The 26191-nt window shown below is 49.5% G+C and overlaps 1 protein-coding gene and 1 non-coding gene across 13 annotated transcripts in view; both read right to left on the bottom strand.

The window, feature by feature from the left end:
- Positions 1–26191, bottom strand: part of KSR2 (kinase suppressor of ras 2) — a 176412-nt gene that overhangs the window by 52352 nt on the left and 97869 nt on the right. For all 12 annotated transcript variants that reach the window (XR_008312445.1, XR_008312444.1, XR_008312446.1 and 9 more), the window contains 6 exons: positions 22765–22883; positions 17167–17335; positions 14678–14719; positions 12868–12934; positions 5876–5924; positions 4663–5024 (listed from right to left, as the gene is read on the bottom strand). Coding sequence is in view for 9 of the 12 variants with exons in the window: in XM_053279282.1 (XP_053135257.1) it covers positions 4663–5024; positions 5876–5924; positions 12868–12934; positions 14678–14719; positions 17167–17335; positions 22765–22883 (808 nt within the window). In the remaining 3 variants the exon portion in view is untranslated. The remainder of the gene's footprint in view (positions 1–4662; positions 5025–5875; positions 5925–12867; positions 12935–14677; positions 14720–17166; positions 17336–22764; positions 22884–26191) is intronic.
- Positions 8110–8191, bottom strand: TRNAA-GGC (transfer RNA alanine (anticodon GGC)). The gene has a single exon. It is a non-coding gene; the product is annotated as a tRNA-Ala (tRNA).

The following is a 26191-nucleotide window of genomic DNA, read 5'->3' as shown; positions in this document are numbered from 1 at the left end:
TTGAACTTGCAGCAGAGGCTAGAGGCCACTGCTTCTTGTTACCAGGGTCGGTCCTGGGGCATCTGAGGCCAAGTGTGACTTAGGCGACCTCGCCACATGCCGTTACAATTAGATTCTGTGCTGTAAAGGTAAAGTGGGCCGCTGAGTCGGTGTCGACTCCTGGCGGCCCAGAGCCCTGTGGTTGTCTTTGATAGAATACAGGAGAGGTTTCCCATTGCCTCCTCCTGCACAGTATGAGAAGATGCCTTTCAGCACCTTCCTATATCGCTGCTGCCCGGTATAGTACCAGCGGGGATTTGAACCGGCAACCTTCTGCTTGTTAGTCGAGCATTTCCCTGCTGCGCCACTTAAGGTGACATAAATTTAACTGAAGGGGTGGGGAGGGAAGTCATACTTGATGGCTGCAGCTGGCGGAGGTGGCAGCAAGGGAGGAGATTATATCTTATAAAATCTGCAAGACTGCAGTCTTATACGGAGCCAGAACCTTGGTCCATCTAGCTCAGTGTTGTCTACGCAGACTGGCAGCGGGTTCTCCTCCGTTGCAGGCGGGAGTCTCTCTCAGCCCCTGTCTTGGAGGTGCTGCCAGGGAGGGAACATCAGAACAGCCCTGCTGGATCAGGCCCAAGGAAGCCCATCTAGTCCAGCATCCTGTTCCCCACAGTGGCCCACCAGATGCCTCCGGGAAGCCAACTGGCAAGAGATGAAGGCAGGCCCTTCTCTCCTGCTGTTACTCCCCTGCAACTGGTACTACCAGGAACCTTCCGCATGCAAGCAGGCAGGGGCTCTTCCCACAGTGGCCATATCCCCTCAGGGGATTATCTTACTGTGCTCACATGCAGTCTCCCATTCAAATGCAAACCAGGGCAGACCCCGCTTAGCAAGGGTGACCATTCATGCTTGCTGTCACAAGACCAGCTCTCCTCCCAGATTGAACCTGGGACCTTCTGCATGCAAGGCAGATGCTCTACCACAGTCTCACTATCTCTCGCCGGGCCTTTCCGTACGTCTCTCCATCCTTCCTTTGTCCACCTAACCTGGCCGAGCTGCAGAGTGTGGCCAAGCACTGCAGGGCAAAGATGTCTAGTCCGCCAGCTGGTGTCATAGAAGTCCGGCCACATGCAAAGCAGTGCCCCAGAGAGGGGGCCGTCGGGTGGCCAGGGGGCCTGCAATGTTTTGCTATTTCTTCTGCTTGCGTTGGGAGCAGCACGCAAGTGTTGTGTTGCATCTGTGATTGCTGGAAGCTAATTAAGATGAATGCCAAGCGTCCACACTCTTGCTCCCCAAGGAGAAATCTATTAGTTCAGTTCCGTTGAAGCTTTCTGCTAGGAATTTCTACCACATCACCTGAGGGAGGCATTTCATCAAGGGCCAGTGTTTACAGCTTCCGTGAAATGAACAGAAACCTTGCTTTCCTCTCAGAGAGCTCGCTTGGAGCTAAGGACGCCAGCAGCAGCAGCAGCAGAAGGACCACTTAACGAAGACTTTTCAAGAATAGGAGGAGGGCTCCCCTTGAAGCTGAAAGGGACTGCGTGTGCAGAAGTCTTTCGTCTTCCAAGTTTCCAAAGGCAACCTGGGATCTGGCACAGGAAGCTAGTGCAGCAGTGCTGAAAGTTCTCAAGTCTGAAATTTTGGCTGAATTGGGGAAATCTGGGCTTCCTGGTGTGGGGGTCCAACTGGTGGGGAGGAGAAGCTGAATTGGCACCCAAGAACCACCGGTTGGGTGGCCAGTGAGTGGGAGGACCCACTCAGCTCTGAAAAATTGCTGGCATGGTCCTCTACATTTCACCAAATGCAAAAGGGAGTGAATATTGTCATACCGCCACTAAAGGTGAAAGGCAGAACACCAGAACTAGTGCTTAGGAAATCAGACAAGGTCCCTTTAAACAAGAGAACCTTCTACAGAGAAGGGATGGGTCCAATCCACACTACCAGGGTGGCAGGTTCCAAAACAACTCCAAGCATCTGCTGGAGCAACACCCATTGGCATGCTGTTGTATCCAACTCTCTTGTCTTCCTGCTCATAAGAAGAACATAAGAACATAAGAAGAAGCCCTACTGGATCAGGCCCAAGGCCCATCTAGTCCAGCATCCTGTTTCTCACAGTGGCCCACCAGATGCTGCTGGCAGCCACAGGCAGGAGTTGAGGGTGTGCCCTCTCTCCTGCCATTACTCCCCTGCAACTGGTTCTCAGAGCCATCCTGCCTTTGAGACTGGAGGTGGCCCACAGCTCAGAGCTATCCGTGGTCCTGGACCCCCTTCCCTCAGAACTGTCTGAGATCTCTGTCCCTCCAAGATCCCCGACTCGGCCCTGGAGCAGGATAGAAATGCATCAACGCTCTTCGTGCCAGGTTGGAGAACCACATGAAGAGCCATGCTATGCACTGCAGAAGAGACACAGGGAAACCACCATAAGGATACACATTTCCACTTCCTCCATGTAACAGCAACAACATATTGACAGCCCTCAAGCATACTGAAGGGAAGGGAAAGGCTGAGTCTGTGTGGACACCCACAGCTCGCCACCACCCCAAATACAGCGTAGGGGCGAAATAGAAACGGCTCCGTTATCTCATTTTAATAGAGTCAAAGCAATCCAATACCAGAAACGAAATAAGAGCAACCAGTTCCCAGGTGAAGATGCAAGGTGCTCCCGGACCACAACCTGAACATGACCCAGATAAACTGGGGGCAATCCAATAATGCCGGGTGTTGACCTTAAAAAGGAAGGCGGGGAGTGAAGGGGAGTAGAGCAGAAAACTTGGCAGACCCCAAAGATGGAGGCATCAGGCTTATGGCCTGAGCATCGCTGGCTTATCAAGCTGTCAAGAAGGGAGCCTTGGAGGTGTTTTACAGGCCAGGGTTTGCAGGAGAGATGCCTCTTCACTCCCAGCACAGAGCTGAAATAGGATTCAAATGCGATGCAGGCAGGCCTAATGAGGGCTCCTTGAGATGCTGTTCTGCACTCTCCCTTCCCTGACAGGTGGGAAGTTAGGGCAACCTTTTCAGAACGCGTTTCCTTTGGAGGAGAGAAAGCCCTGGAAGCTTGTGTTGTTCCTGGGGGCGCCTGCCTATTTAGAAATGTGCGCAATGCCCGTCATTATGACGGGCGAGATCTGTGAGCGGAAGGAGGGGCCACGCTTTGCAAGGAACTTCGGGGGGCGCAGTGGTTACCTAGGAAGCTGCCTTAGAGAGAGCCAGACCACGGGCCCATCTAGCTCTGTGCTGTCTACACTGACTGGCAGCGGCCCTCCAGGGAAGTGGGCAATTACCTGATTTGGCATACTAATTGGCCTAGTGGTTCACAATGCTTGCCTGCATTCTGAATCAATTGTCATTTCCCCGAGACAACGGTCTACAGTGCTGAATGTGAAATTAGGTTCTAAACATGCAGAGAAGGCGCATTTCGTTTCTTTTTCGTGGGTGCTCAGCACAGTGCAGACAGAGCGGCGCAAACGTCCCCAGAGTGATGCTCTGGCCTCCAGTGAAGCTTGCTCACAAACCCCAAAGGCTCCAGGGAAGCTCCAAAATCTTGGGAACAAGGGAATGGCAAGGGGATTTCCAAGGCTCCACAGCTTCCCTAGAACCCGAAAACTCACCCTTTGGTGGTATCTAAAGGTAAAGTGTGCCATCGAATTGGTGTCAACTCCTGGCACCCACAGAGCCCTGTGGTTGTCTTTGGTAGAATACAGGAGGGGTTGAGCATTGCCTCCTCCCGCGCAGTGTGAGATGATGCCTTTCAGCATCTTCCTATATCACTGCTGCCCGAAATAAGTGTTTCCCATAGTCTGGGAAACATACCAGTGGGGATTCGAACCAGCAACCTCTGATAATCAAGTCATTCCCCTGCTGCGCCATTAGGTGGCTGTTGGTGGTATCTGCACAGCTATTAATTAGCTTTCATGGGTGTGGAAGCTGGCCTTAAAGCAGATGGCATTGTAACGGTAGTTGGAAACCAGGAGGTGATATGAAAAGGTGCAGCTAGCGTTAGGAGTCAGTGTAGAACTCTTGAAAGAAAACGAAACCACCTTCATGAATATTCACCAACCATGCTCATAACTGCTGACTCAAATCCAAATCAAACCAAGGGCAATTTACCCATCACGAGCTTTGCCATAAATTGAAAAGTTGCCTCGGAGGCTGGCAGAAGGGAAGGAAGAGAGATGGTTGAAAGAGGCGGCTTAACCCTTCCAGTTGTTTGTGACTTCACAATCACTCTAATATGAAGATCCTACCCACAAGAGAAAATATATGGGGTGGTGGTGGTGGTGGAATACTGTGTAACAGTTAAAAGAGGTTTGTCTGCAGTTGCCACCGGCTCGTCTGGTGGCTACTCGGAGACCCCACCCCCTAAGGAGGATATATTCCAGTGCTCTTGTGTAGTGGCGGTGGACAGAACCTATTCTTCCCAAGACGGATTTCCGTTACCTTGATGCCAATGCTGAGAAATCCCGGTCCTGAGTAGCGCCCCCCCCGCCCCCCCGGAAAAGGCCGAAGGCAAGGCCTCTGAGGAAGAACTTAAATTATAGACAGGTTCACACAGAATAAGGTGGCCGACACACAACATTGCGCAGTTGAACACCCTGCTGATGAAGCGAAGTGCCTGCATTTAGATGCCCCGATGGAGGGTGGGCGGGTCTGGGGATACCCAGGCCTGCATCTTACCTGGTGATGATGGCGAGGTGAGGAGGGCTCATGCAGGCGCCCATGAACAACACCACGTTTTCATGCCGTGTCTGCCGGTAGGCCATCACTTCCCGCTTGAAGGCCTTCAGCTGGTCCTCATTGTCCCGCTCAATGTCAATGAGGCGAATGGCCACCTCTCCGTGCCAGCGGCCGTGGAACACCTGCCCAAAGCGGCCGTTGCCAATCAGTTCGCCAATCTCCAGCTGCTCAAAGGGGATGTCCCACTCCTGGAGGAAGATGCTGGTCTGGCTGGCCTTGCGCGGGAAGTTGCGGGCAGAGAGAAGAGAGAGATTCATCTCCTCAAAGTCGTCCTCGGACTCCTCCTCATGGCCCTCTTCATTCTGGAGAAGGGAGGGATGCATTTGCACAAGGTCCTTACTGTGCACCCACCCCTCGATATTGAACTGCCTTTCTATTCCTGTGAATAGCCTCCCTAACGAATGTGTATCCCAGCACAACACTGCCCGAATCGCACAACACTGCCCAAATCGCACAACACTGCCCGAATCGCACAACACTCAAAAAGCCTGCCTTGTGCAATATACAGCTACCAAAACTAGTAGCTGTTGATAGCCCTATCCCCCATGAATTTATCTAATCCCTTTTTAAAACCAGCTAGAGAGTCGGGAAAGCCTATGTGGATTCCATTGTGTGGTTCACATGATGCCTGTAACTTGACCTTCAGGTGACCCACTGGAACAAATAGAAAGCCATGGTGGGTAGAGAAGAGGAACTAAAACCAGCTCTGATGGACAGGTCAGCTGAGGGCCATTCCAGGATAGGAGAGCAAACCAGAGAATGTCTAATGGATCCACCAGACTAGGCAAGGGCAGAAGGGCTTTTGGAATTTGCAAGATCTAACCCCAAAATACAGACACAAGACTCCTGAGACAGAGTGGGATAAAGAAATCTAAATTAAAAATATAAAGCTGAGCCTTCTCTTTTGTATTCATCTCACTGCAGATGTGAGGCCAAACTGCCATGCTGCAGGCGTGAGACTAGCCACTGTTTATTAAGCACAGTGCAGTCGATGGGGAGCTGCAAATGTCTCCATGAAGAGCTACAGGTCCCCAGAGGAGCCAAAAACTGTTGGCCTCTGCTGAGACTTTCATACCCAAGTCCACACCCTACAGAGTTCCTTTTGTTCTGCCAAAGGGAACAGACCATCACCGGTTCCTTGTGTGCGCCTTACCTCAGAGGTTGGCTCCACTTCAATTTGAAGTAATGGGTTTCCTTCCAGGCTTTAAAGAAAACAAACACTGCAAATTACTAAGACTCAAAACAATGATTGATACACACACACACACCCTTACAGATCAAGAGAGATTGAAACGGTTGACCACATTACCTTTTACTGTCTTTTTAATTATGATTTGCACAAATTAATTCGGTCTATACAAATTGCAGGGAAGCTAAATGAGTTATTTGCATCTGTCTTCATGGCAGAGGATACTGAGCATGTTCCTGAACCAGACTTCTCAGGGACGGAGGCTAAAGAACTGAGTCAGACAGAGGTGGCAAGAAGTGATGTACTAAACAGTCTGAAAACATTAAAAACTAGCAAATCACCAGGGCTAGAAGGCATCAATCCAAGAGTCCTTAAAGAACTCAAATGCAAAAATATTGCATTCGGGGGGAAAGATGACTGTGAGGAGATATGATAGAGGTTTATAAAATCATGAATGGAGTGGAGAAAGTGGATAGAGAGAAATTCTTCTCCCGCTCACAAAACACTAGAACCAGGGGTCATCCCATGAAATTGATGGCCAGGAATTTTAAGACCAGCAAGCGGAGGTACCTTTTCACACAACACATCATTAACTTGTGGAATTCTCTACCACAAGATATGGTGACAGCCAACAACCTGGATGGCTTGAAGAGGGGTTTGGATAACTTCCTGGAGGAGAGGTCTAAACGGCTACTAGTTGGAGGGCTACAGGCCACCTCCAGCCTCCAAGGCAGGATACCTCTGAGTACCAGTTGCAGGGGAGTAACAACAGGAGAGAGGGCATGCCCTCAGCTCCTGCCTGGGGGCTTCCAGCAGCTTCTGTTGGGCCACTGTGTGAAACAGGATGCTGGACTGGTTGGGCCTTGGGCCTGATCCAGCAGGGCTGCTCTTATGTATGTTGTTCTTAGGAAAGGATCTCCCAGGATGCTCTGATGGCTTTTATATTCAGGTTCTTTTAGCAAACAAAGATAGTAATATTTCATATAATGTGGCAAGGTCTTTCATTTTAGCCTCTAGATCACGTCAAGTAATCATAGCTCCTCCCTGAAAGGGAAGTATTCCAGAAAATTTGCTAAACTTGGGCTGCTGTATCTACTGTAATTTTATTGTTGTATTATTTTAGTTGTGTACAAATAGATGTATTCTTCCCCGCACCCCGGCATTTGACTGTAAGGACCTCTCTCTTAAGGAAGGAAGGAAGGAAGGAAGGAAGGAAGGAAGGAAGGAAGGAAGGAAGGCATATATGCTAAATTAAAATTTAAAAATAAAATAAAACTTGGTTCATTGCAGAAGTTGGTAAAAGACAGGTCCTGGGTCTGAAGGGGTTGAAGATGACTGCTAAAAAGAAACCATTGTTTGACTCCTTGCTAAATGGCCTCCTGGTATTCCCTGACTGTCTGCTGTTCAAATCATATCCTGACCCCAGTCCTGCCTCACCTCACTGGCTGGTCCAAAACCAAGCAGCCCCTAGCCCCGATTCCTGACTCTCTTCTTGTTTAGTCTCCTTGGCAGGAGTTCCCAAACTCCTGGAGAGTTTTCCTGCGAGAACGAGAACGGCTGCAGAACAGCCTCAGAACAGCCTCGGGAAGTTGCCTCTGTGCCAAAAGAATTAATGGCTCTGCAGCTGCTACAGCAAGGAGCACAAAAGGAATTTGAGAAGGCTCTCCTCTCCTCTTGCACCCTTCAGTGATCCAGGAGGTCACTGCTGAAAAAGCTTATCATCATAAAAAAGATTTCACAGACAGGGAAAACTCCAAGTAATAATGCATATCATCAAAGAAAGTACAGTTAATTGTGCTGAACTGCAACAATACGTTCAGAGCTCACTGCAAAGATCAATGGAGCAGCAGACCCAATATTAATTTCTGGTGAATCCGCTTGACGGCCCAAATATCTGTTTCTGCATACATCATGGCCATCTATTGGTTTTGTGAAACAGGGGCGGTTTGCAATTAAATTTTTTTCATCTGGAAATTTCCACCTGAAAGAAATTGTCATGTGGCCCAGACACATGATCCTGGCATCTCGCTGAAGCTAAGGACCAGGTCTGGTTGGTGTATGTGGTTGGTGGAGGTCAAAGGAACGTAGGAAGCTGCCTTATACTGAGTCAGACCCTTGCTTCATCTAGCTCAGTACCATCTACTCTGACTGGCAGCGGCTCTCCAAGGATTCAGGCAGGAACCTCTCCCAGCCCTACCTGGAGATGCTGCCAGGGATTGGACCTGGGACCTTCTGCACGCCAAGCAGATGCTCTAACCACTGAGCTATGACCCCATCCCCTAAGGGAATATCTTACAGTGCTGGCATGTCCCCCATCCAAATGAAAATCAAGGTGGACCCTGCTTGGAAAAGGGGACAACTGATGCTTGCTACACAAGACCAGCTCTCCTCCCCCCAAAAACCTGGGGACCTCATGGACAACACAACACTGCCTTAATTTCCATGATGGGAGAAAATTATGGAATATAAAAAGGTAATAATTACACACACTCACACGCATAATGCAAAAGTGGGATATAAAAATAATAAACACACACACACACACACACACACACACACACACACACAGAGTGTAGCATCAAGAAACAGAAGAGGATAGGGATGAAGGTGAGATCTGCCGAGAGACAGAAGATGGATGCCCCTTTGGGGCACATCCAGTCAGTTGGCTGAGTCCAATTCTGATGCTGGAGGCAATTCTAGGGGCTTGTCCCTGGTGATCTGCTTAGTTTAGAGAGGTTTTCAAATTATATCTTTCCTCGCAAACCAGCTTCATGAGCCACTCACTCAGCTTGACGGCCGCAGAAGACAGGCGGTTGCGAAATCAAGTTCTCACTTATGTTTCATTGACTGTCAGCTAATCTCCCAGAGGCCTGTGGTCAGGGATTGTAGTAACAGCCCGAGCGTTCACTGCAAGAGGTTGCCCACATCATATTATTACTTGGCTCACTCCTCCTCTCTCCAGGGTGCATTTCAGGGGGCCTGGTTCAGAGTAACACAGAGGCCACCTTCCCAGGCCACAACAGGGAGAAGGCAACGGCCGCATTCGGACATAATGCCAAACCGGAGGCAAGAGAGGCAAAGGTTCGATTTGGTGGTTGGCCGAATGCATGAAACTGGTTTCGTCACAAAAGCGATCCGAGGTTTTATTCCTCAAATGGTGAATTGAACCTTTCCGTTTGTAGTGAGTTTTGCGGCTCGTACCTCAGGTTTGGAGGCACCACCGTGTCGTCCGAACCCTGCTGCCGCCATAACCTGGGTTTCGTGCTGTAAAGGTAAAGTGTGCCGTCGAGTCGGTGATGACTCCTGTCGAGCACAGAGCCCTGTGGATGTCTTTGGCAGAATGCAGGAGGGGTTGACCATTGTCGCCTCCTGTGCAGTGTGAGATGACGCCTTTCAGCATCTCCCTCTATTGCTGCTGCCCGCTATAGGAGTTCCCCATAATCTGGGAAACAAGCCAGCAGGAATTGGACCCGGCAACCTCTAACTTGCTAATCAAGTCCTGTCCCTGCTGCGCCATTAGGGGGCTTTGGCTGGTGCTAAAACCATAGAGAGGGCGGCTCAGACCAGCCCAGAAACACAGCAGCTTGAGGCCTGCTGCGCTTCTCACTGGCTGTCTCGCGGAGCACTCGCCCCGCCGCCCCCATGGTCCCCACACTCCTCCAGCCGTTGCCCAGCAACAGGGACACCGCGTTGCCATGCACCCAACGCTTCCAACATGCAAAGGGGGAAAGCATCGAAGGATGCCCACTTTCCACAACGTTTCATGTCCCACCCCCCACCCCCGCCCAGCACTGGCAATCTGCAGAAGAAGGGACGGGATGACAAAACGGGCACTTTGTGGAGAGTGATGAATTAAGTGCTTGCACAAGCACGTATCGTCCCGGTGGCACCACGAACTGGGCAAGCCGGTCCCCCGTCGGGGATGGAAGTGGCTGCTGTGTGAGGAGCCGGTGGCAGTCACTGAAGAGCCTGGAGCTGCGTTGATGGCCATCACCACAGACGGGGAGCCAAAGAGGCTCTCATCTGCTGGCCAACGGAATTAGGAAGGGGTTCTCTTGGGGCGGTTGTGTTATGAGCCATGCAGACCCCTCCATCGGCTCTCCAGTGCCACGGAGGGGCAGCACACCCTCGATTTGACCTTGATCAGAGCCAGGCTGCAGCGGACGCTCTCGCTGACAGAGAGGAGACATGCCAGGGGAGGGATACCCGGGGCCTGGGCTGAAAGGCAGCCCCTGAAGGTGGCGGAGCTTTGTTCTAATGCTATGTGGTTACGCCAGTTTCATGCGTGTGTTCTTCCTGAATTTTTAGTTGATATTTATATTTTACTATTGGCAATTGCTAGTTAAGTCTTTGATTGGTACTGCATGTGATTGATGTTTTATTACTTTCTAGCAACTGTTAGCCTCTTGTAGGATTCCTTTTATTCTACCATTTCTAGTTGATTTGTAAGCTGACCATGGGTCGTAAATATATATCCTTGAGTGGAATTCTGCTCTATTTTTGGTACAAATTAGTAGGGGAAGGGAACACTGGAACAACATAGGAAGCTGCCATAGACTGAGTCAGACCACTGATCCATCCAGCTCAGCATTGTGTACACAGACTGGCAGCGGCTTCTCCAAGGCTTCAGGCAGGAATCTCTCTCAGCCCAATCTTGGAGATGCTGCCAGGGAGGGAACCTGAAACCTTCTGCTCTTCCCAGAGCGGCTCCACCCCCTGAGGGGAAGATCTTCCAGTGCTCACACTTCAAGTCTCCCATTCAAATGCAACCAGGGTAGACCCTGCTTAGCTAAGGGGACAAGTCAGGCTGGCTACCACCAGACCAGCTCTCCTCTCCTGGGGAGCCAGCTGCTTCCCCTTCGGTGCAAGCATGCACTCTGTGGCATTACTCATGAGAAGAACCATCCACCGGGAGCATTCTTCAATCAAATCACAGGAGAGATTCTGCCTGTGCGATGGTGCTGGGTAATGCTCCGGAGTGGACGACTCTCTCATGTGGGCTGGAGGGCTGTCGCTGCCCAGCCCCACTGCTAGATCCACGGAAGCCTCGGGCAAGGCTACGACACCAACACCTTTCCAGGTCATGGCGACCGGCGGACAGTCAAGGGTGTCTTAGAGGGCAAGGGCAAGAAAGCAAGAGCCAAGTACTCTGGAATCCATTCGTCTGCCATGTACAGAAACACTTGCAAAGGCTGAATTGGCTTCAGCAAGGAAGGGAAAAACCCATTAATTTTTAAAAGCGGGGACCGGGATGGCAATTCATCTCGAGCCCCTGAGTTTGGGTTTTAGAGGAGCTTCTAATCTGCCGCTCATAAACAGCTGCCACTCCAAGCTTTCTCGCCTTGCAGAAGTCAATTTGCTCTCGCCTGAAAGCCTGGGAAGAGACTTTCCAAGGGGCCTGACAGGCCTGCAGCTTCTCGTGCGCTTCTCGTGCGTCACGTGGCGTCCCCTGCTCTGCACCACCTGGCTCGTCCTGACCTTTGTAATCCAACACCACCTTCTCACATTGCATGGAGCAGCAAAAGCCGAGAAGACCCATCTGGGCCTCCGTGCTCTGCCGCTTCCTATGACCTGCAACTTGGAAACTCAGGCATCTCTTCTGTCCAGAAATGTGCACAGAGCATTCACAACCAAGAAGCCCCTAAGAGCTGCATCAGTTACTGCTTTACAAGTTACCACATAGGAAGCTGCCATATACTGAGTCAGACCATTGGTCCATCCAGCTCAGTATGGTCTTCAAAGACTGGCAGCGGCTTCTCCCAGGTTGCAGGCAGGACTCTCTCTCAACCCTATCTTGGAGATGCTGCCAGGGAGGAAACTTGGAGCATTTTTGCAAGAGCATCGTTTGGGAATTCTGCTCCCAGCTATGCGATTCTCTTGCAGGGGAGCAACTTTACATCTTCAAGCTGCCCTTCCTCCGAAGACCCCGGGGTGGTTCACAACAAGATAAAAACAGCAATGAAGCTTCAATAAAAAGATACTGCCAAAAAACAAAACAAAACAAAACAAATAAACCCACACAGCTACATTAAAAAAGAGAGCTGGGGGCCACTCCCTGACCAAACGCCTGTTTAAACGCCTGGAAGGGCGGTATAGAAATCAAATGAATGAATGAATGAATGAATGAATGATAATAAAAAGGGTGGTCTTTGGATTCTTCTGAAAGGCTGAGGGAGAGGGAGCCATGTGGATCTCAGCTAGGGTTGCCAACATTTCATTGCCAGAATGAGGGACACAAGTTCCAGAATGAATGACACAAGTTTATGGGGGCTGGCTGGGCGGGGGAGAGGTGTATGTAGTGGTAATCAAGAGCCTGAGTAGTATCATTGATGTATATGTAATTGACTTATATGCTATTGAATAAATGAGGGACCAATGCTGTCCCTGTAGGGACCAACATTTCATCCCTGAAATGCGGGACATCCTGCGTAATAAGGGACAGTGAGCAATCCTAATCTCAACCGCAAGCGGGTTCCACAGCCTGGGGGCCATCACTGAAAATGCCCTGTCACGCCTGCTTGACAAACGGGCCTCAGCAGGTGTTGGCATGTAGAGCAGAGCCCTCCCAGACAATCAGGTCTGGTGGGTGGGTTCAGCTGGGAGCGGGTGGCCCCTAAGGTACTTGGGGCCCAAACACCTTGTATGGTGTCTACCTGATTTTTTTTCTTTTTTAGAACCCATCTCCCTCTTCTCCCTTCTTTGCCCCCTCTCCGCTTTCAGTTGTGAGCTTCCTTTGTCAAAGAGCATCTCTTTTCTAGGCTTCTTTCTTTCCCGTAATCGTCGACAGAAGCATGTGGACAAAGTCGGCCAACCTTTTGGCCTGGAACTGAATGCTGCCCAGCCTAAGCGGCAGCTGCCTCTCCCAAGAGAAGATTCTGCATCCCTAGGGGGAGAGGAGACTCCCTGTGAAGGGAGGTCTTCGAAGAGCGGGCACTTCGGCGCAGGGGCACACTCACATGGGGTTGGAATTCACCGGATGGAGGATGACCTGCGGCGCTCTGGTCGGTGTCTCCGGAACAACGTCTGAAAGCAAGAGCGTCACAGTTCAGGACAAGGAGACACACGCGTGGGTATCTGCACACTCCGCGGGGACTCCAGAAAGCCTGCTAGGTGTAAAATAGTTCTCGTCTCTGAGTGCATTTGTGTCCCCATAATTTAGGGTGGGGAGGGGGAGCAGTCAATCCTCTGAAATTCAGCTCGATCGATGACTGTATGTATGACTATTCGGTTCAGCTCTCAATCGTGCATGCGATACGCCTTGTAAGACATTACACAGGAACGCATTTCCTAACCAGAGGTGCTCTTACTCCTGGACTTTGGGGTCGAAGTCTGCAGCCCCTGGAGCCCCCAAAACCTCTTTTGTCTGTCCCGGCCAGTGTGGTCGCCAGGCGGATTATGATGATGCTTAATTTGCAGGGCAGGGGGGCCTCCAAAGGCCTTGAGGTCCAGCCTCCAAAATGACCTCGGTGCACCTCTGTTCCTAACAAAATTAGAGTGAACGTTTTCAAGAAGGACCTAAAAACACACCTGTTTTAATCAGGCTTTTAGTTTATAGTTTTAAAGCTTTTGTTTGAGAGTTTTTATTGTATTTTAAATTGTTTTCATTATCTCAATGTTTTAATGGGTTTATACCGTGAACTGCCCAGGGACTTATTTGGTTGGGGCGGTAGATGAATGTACTAAATAAATAAATAAATAAACAAACAAATGTAGGAGAGCTGCCATATACTGAGCCAGACCCTTGGTCCATCTAGCTCAGTATTGTCTACCCAGACTGGCAGCGGCTTCTCCAAGGCTTCAGGCAGGAGTCTCTCTCAGCCCTATCCTGGAGATTTTGCCAGGGAGGGAACGTGGGACCTTCTGCATGCAAGCAGGCAGGTACTCTTCCACTGAGCTATGGCCCCATCCCCTAAGGGGAATATCTTATAGAGCTCACACAGGTAGTTTCCCATTCAAATGCAAACCAGGGCAGACCCTGCTTATCAAAGGGGACCATTTGTGCTTGCTGCCACAAGTCTGGCTCTCCTCCCCAGGAGGTTTTACAGACAGTGCTTTCCCCCCAATCCACTCCTGAATGGAGTGTGCCAGTCCAAATATTCACTGGATTTAACCCGACCTCCCTGTGGGCTACCAGGGACCAGGACAGATAGGGCTTTGATTCTCCACAAATGGAGGCTGCAAATTCTGGCTTAGCCGGAGTTATGTCTGGGGTAAAAAAAACCCTCTATTTCCAGCAGCTTCTGAAAAACAACTCCGGGCCTTCTGCTTTTCCCGAAGGTGTTGATGGAGGTGCTGATGGCGATGGGAATGGTCCATCTAATCCCTCCAATTAAAATGCCTCGAATCTGCAGCGAAGAAGATTCGCTCTTCCGATACCCGGAGGCATAGAGCCATGTGTGAAAAACCTCCAGCTTAAGTGTTTTGCACCCTAGAGGGAGAGGAGGATCAAGAGGTCAAGAGCAGAACCCCCCCCCCATGTATTCATTGAATATCTGTAAGGACTAGATTAGGGGTTCCCAAGCTGTGGTTCCCCAGACGCTGCTGAACTGCAACAATAAATTGTAGCTGGGGATGATGGGAGTTGTAGTTCAGCACCATCTGGAGGTCCACCGCTTGGGAACCCCTGGACGAGAGAGGGAGAGAGAGAGAGTGTGTCTTGGGCAGGCTGACAGGAGAAGGAAAACCCAACATGCAGGCAAAATATCAGCCATCGTCAGAGCACAGTGGGTGAGCAGGGACTCCTCCTTCCGCGGTGGAGAGGCTTACCTGGAAAGATGAACTGTTGCTTGTATTTGTAGTAATGGGAAGCTGAAATGGAGAAAAGAGACCGTTAGTATCAAAGGCCACTGGAGCACTTCTGAAGGGGTTCCCAGTTCCCTCCCTGGCAGCATCTCCAAGATCAGGCTGAGAGAGACTCCTGCCTGCAACCTTGGAGAAGCCGCTGCCAGTCTGTGAAGACTATACTGAGCTAGATAGACCAATGGTCTGACTCAGTATATGGCAGCTTCCTATGTTCTAGGAAGCTAAAATATAAAACAAATCTGATCAAAAATTTAAAATACAAGCATAAAAACAGTACAGTTGAAACAGTTGGAACTTTAGAGGATTTGCAGCGCAGAACTACAATTCCCAGGCTTCTTTGGGGGAAGGTTAAACAAATACAAGTTTTCAGGGCACACAGGTAAATATTGACATCACCATTGCCTCATCTAGCCCAATGCTGCATAACTGGCCCGCCAGCTGTTTATGGACTACAACTCCCATAATCCCCATCCATGGTGGCTGTTGGTCGGGGAGGACGGGAGTTGTCGGCCAACATCTGCAGGAAGACTGAAGCTGTACAGTCCTGATCGAACCCAACTCTCCAGGGTCTTAGGCAGTCATATGTGGGAATGTTCAACGTCATATGTGGGAATGGAGAAGAGGGTTCCATTCCATTCCCAGGCTTAAATCTCTGCATCGGAGAGTAAGGAAGCCGATTTCGCAGCGTGCCCATTGAAGTGACTATATTTAATTGTGCTTTCTTTGTGCTATTTTGGGCATTTCTGGACTAAGGAGTAGCCGTTCCTTCCCTGGCGTGCTTTTGCAAGGTCATCAGCCCACCAAGTGCTTCCTGACAGAATTTCCTTTCCCTCCATTGTTTCCTCCAATTGTTCATTTCAGCTCCTCAGCGCGGATTTCACACGTGAAAAGCCCATGAACTCACAGGAACTTCAAAAAAAAACCATGGCGGTTCTCGGCGCAGTTTTCTGGCCAGCTCACCCACCCCTCCTGTTTTTCAACCAGACTGTGGGCTAACATGCAAACATCTCAAAATCCCCTCCTGCAAAGAGTGGAGGGGCTAGATTGCAATGCGGACCTAAGACAAGTAGAAAGGGGCACCCTCTTTCCAGCTCACAACTATTCCAGTTTCAAACCCCAATTTGCAGTTCTTTTAAAAAGGCCAGAATGCTAAAGATAGTCAATTAGATTTTGGTTGTAACTAGGGCTGAGCTGAATCTTCATAGCCAAACATTTCTGGTATGAAAAAAGGGTATTTCAGAGCTCCCCAAAATATTATCACAAGAATCCCTCCAAACCTTTGTCTTTTTTGCACCATTCTAGTGTGTGTGTGTGTATCTATCTATCTTCTCTTATTCCTGGCTACATGAGCCAGCCAATCAGGGATTGTATAGACAGCGTGATGATGTAATGTGGAGTCAATCAGCTTTGGCTGCATGATGGCATTCCAAAGTCAATTCAGAGTGAAGCCATGCTTCCTGCCCTCACTCTGAATGGGCAATTATTTCTGCTCATGAAAGCTCCAGGTGACCAAAAGCCCTGAGCCAAGAATGCAGGGAGTAAATGCAAGGTGCAAAAGTAGTTCAAGAAGTATTTCTAGCCCTCCCTTTCAAATGCCACAAACCCTGTCTACAATGGATGATACTTTGGAACCTTTCAAGAACACACAAAGGGGTTCGACTGTTCAATCTACATAACATAGACTACAGTCCCAGGCTAAGGGGCAGTTGTAGAGTTAGTAACTAAGTGCCATCTTTGAGATATGGCAACTGCCAGCTTTTTTTGGTTACTTCTGCTCTCTGCCCATATGCTCCAATTAGTGTTGGAGGCAGATCCAAGTAATTTCTGGCATTTATATTTTGCAAGGGCTCACACTTCACGATCCTAAGCTTTGATGCAACCAGAGACCTTTTTCATTTGCCACATATTGACTGAATTAGCCTACACAGAGTTTCCTGAATCACCAACGTTTCACATTGCAGATCATCTCTTCATCCAACATCTCTGTAGAAGAAACCTTTCTCCTTCTTCTACCCTGTCCCCAATTTATGCTAAACTTCCAATTTGAAGGAAAGTTCTGTGAAACGTAGATGTTAGCTCACTATTTTATGACTGTTCGTTGGACCTAAGCTATTCGCTATGGTTCTGGATTTCTTTTCCCCAAGAGTCAACTTGGCTGACTTCATTATCTCAGGGTGAAGTTGGTCCCTTAAGCACTGGCTCCAAATTCCCGTGTCCCTGGGAACCATGACGTGGACACCCCTAACCACTGGGCCCTTCTCCCTTTGACAGGTGAGTGTCCGAAGGCTTAGTAATCGAATAACTATAATCATCTAAGCCTTAATAATCGAATAAGGCTTAGAAATCGAATAACTAACTAACTAGTACAGCCCAGGAGAAGGAAGAAGCTAGCATATGGTGTACAACAGAGGAAATCTTGAATGGCAACTCCAGTCCTCACTCAGCTCAAATACCTGGCAAGTTGAATGGCTTCTGTGGCCGCGTGCCCTGTGGGGAAGGGTGAAGTGGAGAAGGCGGTGTGGCGCTGGGCGGTAAGGGAGGAGCTGGTGAGGAGGGCGTGGATGACGTTGTCGAAGAGGGGTTGCTGCTGGAGTCAGGCTGGTATGGCACTGGGATGTGATCCTGTGAGAGGAAGAAGGAGGAGTCCGTAAGCATAAGGGGTACTTACCGGACCACATTTGTCCAGATGAGCCTGCCAGGGCCTTCCATCCAACATCTCAGGCCCTGTTCATGGCCCTGCCACTAACGGAGATCTAGAGACAGGGCCTTTTTGGTTGTGGCCCCTCAATTTTGGAACGCCCTCCCAGCAGCGCTTCGCCATGCTCCCTCCCTCACAGTTTTTAAGAAACAGCTGAAGATGCATCTTTCCAGAGAGGCTTTTTACTATCTTATCTGCTGCTTACATCTGGTAGGTTTCTTTGAGTTTAGCCTTTTTTTTAATCACTTTTGATTTCAGATTTTAAAAACCAACTTTTTAGCTTCAGAAAAAGTTTTGGATCTTTAGATTCTGATTCAGAACCAACTAACTTTGTATTGTTCTATACTGTATCTGTTTTATTTTTATCTGTTGTAAGCCGCCCCGAGCAGTAGTGCAGGGTGTAAATATTTGAAACAATAATAACAATAAATATTAATTCGTATGTATTAATAGGAATAAATACTACTGCCTCCCAAGAACTAGATCTCCCTGGTCCAAATCCAACCGCTACAACACACTAGCTTTCCATTACTCTACAATATCATTTTTTGAGATGGGGCAATCATCCAGTTAATGCCAGAAGCACCGAGGCAAGAGACAGCCGTACCCCAAACACTGTTTAATCGGTGAGAAGCTGGTGGGCTCTCGATCCATCTTAGACACAGAACCGAAAATTCTCACAGGTGCCGTCAGTGCGGCTGAGTAGCAAAGCTCCCGTTGGCGCAGTTGGGGGAAAAAAATCCCCTCCCTCGTGCATCAGAGCGAGCACCTGACATTTGGCGGGGAGGGGAAAGCACCCTCGGTCTCCGGAGAGAACGCCCAAGCCGGCTCCAGTTCCTCTCCATTGATCATTCCGCACGGCCCATTTAACTTAACAGAGGCTGCGGGAGGGCACCTCAGGGGGAGCGGACAGAAGGGAGTTCTGCACAACGCTGAACATTCTTACCGCAGCGCTGCATGGGGCACAGCTCGCCAAATGCTCCCTTCTGCCACAGACAAGAGCCCCTCGTGATACCAGCAAAGGACATTTCAAAGGAGGGCCATGGGTGGAAAGAGCAGCCAGCATGGAAGAGTCCCGTTCCAAGGCAGTCACATTTGGGTGAAAGTGGTGGTTGTCTTTATTTATTTATTAGATTTCTCTACCGCCCTTCCAAAAATGGCTCAGGGCGATTTACACAGAGAAATCATAAATAAATAAGAGGGCTCCCTGTCCCCAAAGGGCTCACAATCGAAAAAGAAACAGAAGACCGACACCAGCAACTGTCAGTAGAAGGGTGCTGTGCTGGGGGTGGAGAGGGCCAGTTACTCTCCCCCCGCTCAGTAAAGAGAATCACCACGTTAAAAGGTGCCTCTTTGCCCAGTTACATCTGAAGCCTTAATCAATCAGCTCACCAATGTCACAGGTAAGGACAGCCCTGCTGGATCGGGCACAAGGCCCACCCAATCCAGTATCCTTGTTTCCCACAGTGGCCCACCAGATGCTGCTGGGAAGCCCACCGGCCGGAGATGAAGGCAGGCTCCCCTGCAACTGGTATCTAGGGGTGTGCTCAAAACCGGGTTGCCTGGTTCGGTTCAAGTCCAGACCAGACTCGAACCAGACTGGGCATATTTGGTGTTGGCACCCCTCGAACAACAACAACACCCCGGGTAGGTTCAGTGGGTTCACGATTTTCTTTTTAAAAAAATTTAAAAACTTTTGAAAATTAAATTTTATTTACTGCCACTTGGTCTGGGTGTTAATTCGACCCCCAGGAGGGAGGTCTCCAGAAGTCCCCACCCCTGCTGGCCTCCATTTATGTCCAAATTGCCTGGCCAATTCTTTAGGTGCATACATTGTCTATACATAGATTTTATGTGTGTTGGACCTCTCCTGCTGTGTCTCAAGGAGGGGAATGGCACTATAAGTAATGGAGATATTCTTCATAAATTCAATTTCTAATTAAACATTTTAGTGATGCAAACCTAAATCTAGGAGGTGCCCTTGCAAGACTAAAATTTGCACTTCCCATGCTGAACTTTGCCCTTTTATTAGCTTTGAAAGGCAAAGGATCTCATTGGAGGATTACAGGCAAAGCGAAGCCTTTGATGTGAATTTTTAAGCACATCCCCTCGTTTCTAAATCTTAGCATATTTTGGAAATTAGCCACAGACAAATGGACAGGCAGATAATTAGTCACAGGGGGCAAGAGGTGGTTGGGAGGGAGAGGGAAAGAGAGAGTTTGGAAATTAGAAGGAGAGAAGAAGCAAGGGAGAACTGTTTGTGCAAATGCCACACTGGTGGCATGCAAATCTATGCAAATGAGACTTGCATAATACGTACTTCAGGGTCCTCTATTTTGAGACAGTGAATCTAGCAACGAGTTTCATGGCAACTCTGATAGCTGTTAAAAAATCTGCTTCCTTGTGTGCTGCCACTTCAGCTTCAAGCAAGTCGAAACCTGGATTCCAGGAAAAACAACTCTTCAGAGCAGAACCTGTCCCAAGGGTTCTTGGGACAAGGGTTCTTGGGACCAAATCCCTCCTTTTCCCTTCAAGAGCTAACTAGAAAATCACCAGCCAAAAAAAAAAGGGGGGGCAGAACTACGTATGATGCACAGCACAGCGCTGCCATCAAAAATGGCATCCTTGCGTCAGGTTCTCTCCTCTTCCGCCCCCAACCCAGAGCCAGTGATAGGGATCCATCAATTGAGACTTTGCAAACTAGCCAGCCATTATCTGCAGTGGCTACCAATCCCCTCTCTTCCCTCTGGGCCTTTCCTGGCACCCAGGCAGCAGACTTAGGGGAGAAGCGAGTCTTCTATCATTTGCACTGAGTAAGAAACAGGAAGGAATCCTGTTCAGGGAGGATTCTTGCTGTTTCTTACCCGCTCAGAAATAGCAGTAGAAACGAGATCTCTGGTGGGAAGATCTGTGTGGTGTTGGCTGTCCCCTTCGCCAGAAGGCCTGGGCACTTGCCATTGGCAAGCTGGCAAATGGATCCAGAGATGCCTGGCCACTGATGTCATGCTGTGGTGTGTGTTGCACCACCCCAAATCCATGGCATTGGCTGCTGTTAGTGGGGGCAAAGCAACCCTTGGGATTGTGTCACGATATAGGGTAAGCGATCCTGCACCTTACAGCAAAGCATTCACAGCATCCGCCTCACATCACACAGTGAGTGTGTCTAGTCCCTCCCAAAGCGCTGAGTGCCTCTTCTGAGATTCTTTGCTCACACGACGTGTCTCTCTCTGCTTGCTCCCCAAAAGGGATACCTCTCCTTCCTCGTCTTCTGTTGAAGCCGCTTCCTGCTTACAAAACTCCGCCCCAGCCCCCAAAGGGTTTGCTTTGGGTTGGGCTGGGGTTTTTTTGGTTTTGTTTTTTCGGTTTTTAACCAGATTTGCTGAAATGTATACCAGCTCCTTTGAGATTTGAATTGGCAGGCATGCCTGGAAACCCAAAGAGCCATCTGCAAAGTTCTGGCCCAGCAGATGGCTGAACAGACCAGCAAGTAAACTGGGAGATGCTATTTCAAAGCAGGGGGGGAGGCTGCCAATTTCCTCCCTACCACCCCTTCCTTTCGCGGCAGTACCCTTGTTTCCAGGCAGACAGGGAAGGGTCTCTCTCTCCCTCCCTCTCTCTCTCCCTCTCCCATCAAGCCCAGCACCACTCACTGGGATCTTGGAAGTAACCCCAGAACATTTGTTACTGACCTCAACATGCTTCATCTTCCACTCAACAGGCTGCATGAAATGCATACTCCAGTTCCACTGCTACAAGCAGTTTAATCTACAGGGACGCTTACAGACACACAGGCTGCATTCCACACCGCCCTTCTCCCTGCTTTCCTGTCCGAATTTGGACGTCACGGAGAGTTCCCCCTCTGAGCTCTCCATGACATCCGAGTTTGGATAGGAGAGTGGGGAGAAGGGGGTTGCGGAACCACGGGTCCATTATGAGCGGGTGCGGCCTGTGAGTCTGTAAGAGTCCCTGTAGATTAAATTGCTTGCAACAGCACAAGTGAATTCTTGCTGCCTAAAGAGAGGAGGGGTAACTGGTTGCCTGGGCTTCCTTTGTCACTGAAGGACAGCATCGCAGCCAATAGCAGCCTGAGCTTCCTCCCTCAACTCTGGTTGTGAACGAGCCTGACTGCAGTGCCACGTTCGGACATAACGCTGGCACCAAAGAACTGGAGTTGATGGCTGTGAAACTTAGTACAAACTGAAGGTACAGATCGGAGCCCGGGGAGGGAAACCATGGGTCCATTTTTCAGTGAAACTGTGGTTGCCTGCATTCAGACGTACAGAAAATGAAACCAGAAGGCCCTCCACCTCTGGTTTCATGTTACGTGAGAATGCGGCCACAGTTTAGAGCAAGTCATCATCATATTTTAGACATATGTACCACCTTCTCCAGTAAACCGAGCTTAAGGGAAACCTATTTTTCTAGTTTGCAGAAGACAGAATGGTGAAGTGCTGATTGGTCGATGCTTAGGTCAACTATGAAGCCACTTCCCCCTTTACAGAATAGGGCTGAGCACAGCACTGATTAGCTAGCTCTTGTGTCATTCACAATGCTACTCCCCCAGCTTTTCGGAGCAGTTTTTAAGTAGAAAAAGAAAAAGAAACATTAAACAAAGGAAGTGCCAAACCAATGTTTGACAAGTGCTTGGGAAACGAAAACAAAACCAAAGTGGAGAATATGCCAGAGCGATGTGGGGAGGGAGCAGAGCATGCTCCTGCTTCCCTATACGTTTATAATCCAGATCGAAGGCTTAACTTGATTATTTGGCATGGTGGGCAAATTCAACTGCTGGGTCTAAGAATTAAGAATATGCCAGTTAACTGTCCAAGGCCAGTTTGATATATGAAGTAATAGGCAGTGAAAAAGGAAATTAGCTGAGCTCCCCTCTCAGCAGACTTGCTTGTACATATATCTGTTCATAATACCCCCAGAGTTCTTTGGGCATTCTAGAGATCAGCTTGCTTCATTAGGTGCCATGGATATAGCCTTCCCGCTTTTCCAACACAGAGGTAAAAATTCACCAGCCAAGGGGGGCATTTGGGGGATAGAACCTAAAGAGTCGTCTCACACAAACGGAAATGTCTCACTCAGTTCTCTCTCAACAGCAGCAGTACAGCAAAGTCTCAGATCAGAGACATTCCCCCACAATGCAGCTACCAGTACTTTCACTTACACCACAAGGGATTTAACCCGATACCCTCTACATTCAAAACATGTTTGTAGAATGCTGAAAGGCTGTTATCTCCTCCCACCGGGCTTGCCCAGACTCCTTTCCTGACTCCGTTCGTGACTCCTGCTCTCCGAGACTCAAACGGGAGACACTCTCCACGGACACGATCCAGCGATGTCTCACCTTGTTGATTTTGTTGGTCTTGGGAAGGGTCTGGCTGACATGCAGGTCGGAGTATCTCGGTGGCTTCCGCAACGGGTTGTTAATATCGCATGGCACCGATTCTGTCCGGACTAACCTTGCTGGATCAAAGGAAGAGAAGGAGGGGAGGGGAAAGGAGAGAGAGAAAGAGAAAGATCAAGGCTTTAACTGAGCACTATGGCACTTCACACACACAAGGCACCCTCTTTGGAAGCTCCTAAATCCTATTCGCTCCACTTTGTGCCCAAGCAGATACGAAACGGCCTTCAAAGAAGCCAGTCCATTGGCCCATCAAGCCCAGTACGGTTCACTGACTGGAGGTAGCTCTCCAAAGTCGCAGGAAGCATCCTTGGCCAGCCTCTGTTTGAAAACCTCCAGAGAAAGAGAGTCAACCATCTCCCTAAATGGACTCATTGAGTTCTAGCACTGGAAGGGACCTCGGAGGTCTCCTACTCCAAACCCCACTCAGCCCAGGAAACTGCTCCAGCATCTCCAACAGACGGCCATCCAGACTCTGTTTCCCTTCTTCTTGCTCAGCTAATTCTGGAGAGAAAGACGTATATGCTGTGTCAAACTGCTGCAGTTTGAACCCGGAGTCAGTGGAATGACAGGCAGCTGCCTTATGCCACAAGGGACCAGATTCACAGGTGATACTGTTCTTTGTGCAGCCAAGGATTCCTCAGCTCATTCCAACTCCCCACTAACTCCTGGTACTATCCTCATCCTTATTAATTCAGAGCAGAGCCAACTAGGGATGTGCACAGAACCATGTGGTGCTCCATTCTGGGAGCGCCGAACCAGTTCTGTGGACTGGCGTCTGAGCCGGTTCGGAGGTCGGGGAGGAAATGGTAGAGGAAATTTGGCTTCGTCTTGATAAAAGCCAGAAAAATACACATCGGAAGGAAATAACTCACAGTCTCCATGCGCAATGGACACAATCCAGGATGCTTATCTTTTCCCAGAACAGGACTGCCCTTGTGAGTAACGGCGGCACCCCTGCCAGCACTCTCGTAAAAAGCGGGCATGCAGGGCTGCAATGTGCCTCCCTGGACCAAAGAAAGGGAAGGAGGAAAAATGGCGGATGGAAATGGCTGACGCACATGTTTTGGCCATTCCCAGGGCAACGCTGACCAGGGCTGCAGTAAACCACGCTGCAGCCCTGTGCGCCTACTTTTTACGAAAGCGATAGTGGGGGGAAAGTGGTGTGGGGCCTAGCAGGTCGGTAGCGCCTCCCCTGCCGCTTACAGGAACGCCCTCACCCTCCCAGGTGTGCACGGAACCAGTTCTGTACACAGCACTAGAGCCAACACACCAATGTGGACTGGAAACACAAAGGCACTCCAGCACTTTTTCACCCTTTATGGGCCGGCTTTCTCACAGTGCCTTCACTCACAAGAGCAGTCCTGTTCTGGAGAAAGATAAGCATCCTGGATCATGTCCATTGCACACGGATACTGTGGATTATTTCCTTCCGATGTGTATTCCTCTGCCCTTTATCAAGATGAATCCAAATTCCCTCTACCATGTGGTTGCCACACAATGAGTTGTGTTAGATCCATGGTTTGTAATACTTGGCAGTCTGTTATAACCTTCGCAGGCAATGTTGTGCCATCAACTCATTTCCAGATGGTTAATTAATTATACTGAATGGTCGGCTGCAGTGGAGGCATTTGAAGAACACTCCAGCCTCCATTGTGAAAACTGACCATCAACGCCACGCATCTCCATCTTTTCATTCAGTTACAGATTCACATCAGGCCTGGGTTTCTTATCCCAAAGCTCTTGAGTCACACCTAATTTGTGTTTGAGTTTTTTGGTTTTGTTTTGGCTTCAATCAAATCTGCCTATAAATCCTCTTTTAATCTTCTGTTTGACCTCCTTGTATTCATTTCCAAATGTCTCTGTGGTCTTGCTCCTTTATTTTTATCATCATCCCTCCTGACAATGAATTCAGGTGGTCCAGTGCCCATCAGTTTGGAAGCAAAAGCAACCAACGAAGAGACGACGTCTCAAGCTGGTCTTGTGGTAGCAAGCATGACTTGTCCCCTTAGCTAAGCAGGGTCCGCCCTGGTTGCATATGAAAGGGAGACTAGAGGTGTGAGCACTGTAAGAGATTCCCCTTAGGGGTTGGACCTGCTCTGGGAAAAGCATCTACAGGTCCCAAGTTCCCTCCCTGGCAGCATCTCCAAGAGAGGGCTGAGAGAGATTCCTGCCTGCAACACCTTGCAGAAGCTGCTGCCAGTCTGTGTAGACAATACTGAGCTGGATGGACCAATGGTCTGACTCAGTATATGGCAGCTTCCTATGTTCCTATCTTGCCTAGGGAGCAAGAGGCTGCTGGTTTGAAACCCCACTGGTATGTTTATGAGAAACGCCTCTATCGGGCAGCAGCGATATAGGAAAGATGCTGAAAGGCATCATCTCATAATGTGCTGGGGAAGGCAATGGTCAACCCCTCCTGTATTCTACCAAAGACAACTACAGGGCTCTGTGGGCGCCAAGAGTCGACACCGACTTGACAGTACAACTTTACCTTTAAAGGATTTCTAAGTTCTGGAGTGCCTCTGCCCACGCATCCTGGACATTGGCTCCTGACCTGGAAAGGTGCTCAAGGTTGCTGGGTCGGATTGGGACCTTGCTTGGGCAATCTCCGTTCCTGACACCTGCTCTCTGCCTAGGACTCCATGCCGACATTCAGAGAGTGATGGCGGATCGCAGACCCCAACCCTCTGCAAAAGCGTCTCCATATTCATCATGACCAACACCTGTCCCTTTCCTGGGCCTCAGAGCTACCAAACAGCAGCCCAGGAGCGAATGTTAGCTGAGCTGAGCTCACCTGGATCCTCTCTACATATTAAACCTTGCCACTGAAGACATCTCATTAGACACAATAAGCAGCTCATTAAAAGCAGCATTTAGCAAAGACGAGGATTCTCAACAAAGGTGTATTTAATGTGCGAGGAAGCAGCAGCCGCCTCATTAGAGCTCAAAGCAATGAATATTCCTGAGTCGGGAGTTTCAAGCCTTCCCTGCTCCAGGGAATCTCAAAGCCCCCGATCCTTTTGCACAGGGAAAACGTAATGAAATGCCAAAGCCTTTCCTAGGGAGAGAGAAGCCTCCTCCTGGCACTTGCAAATCTTCCTCTTCATTTGCACCAAGTGTTCTCCCGCAGGGAGTGCAGTTTTGCAGAGAGCAATCTGCAGGCAAACTTCCTACCCAGCTACCTGGCGCTGTTCCTCCTCCATGTGCTGAGAGGAGGCGCATCATGTACCGGGCTTGCGATACATCCCGGCCTTTCCCTCCTATAAACCCCTGTCCTTATTTTTGCCTTTGGGGATGGCTTCCAAAAACGTGGTTTGTTGCAAACGTTGTGACTCTCCAGAGTTAGCTCAAGGCTTGCTGCCTCCCC

The sequence above is a fragment of the Hemicordylus capensis genome, chromosome 15 (assembly GCF_027244095.1).
Source record: "Hemicordylus capensis ecotype Gifberg chromosome 15, rHemCap1.1.pri, whole genome shotgun sequence".
Taxonomy (NCBI): Eukaryota; Metazoa; Chordata; class Lepidosauria; order Squamata; family Cordylidae; genus Hemicordylus; species Hemicordylus capensis.
This window is presented reverse-complemented; position numbering and strand designations above follow the sequence as displayed.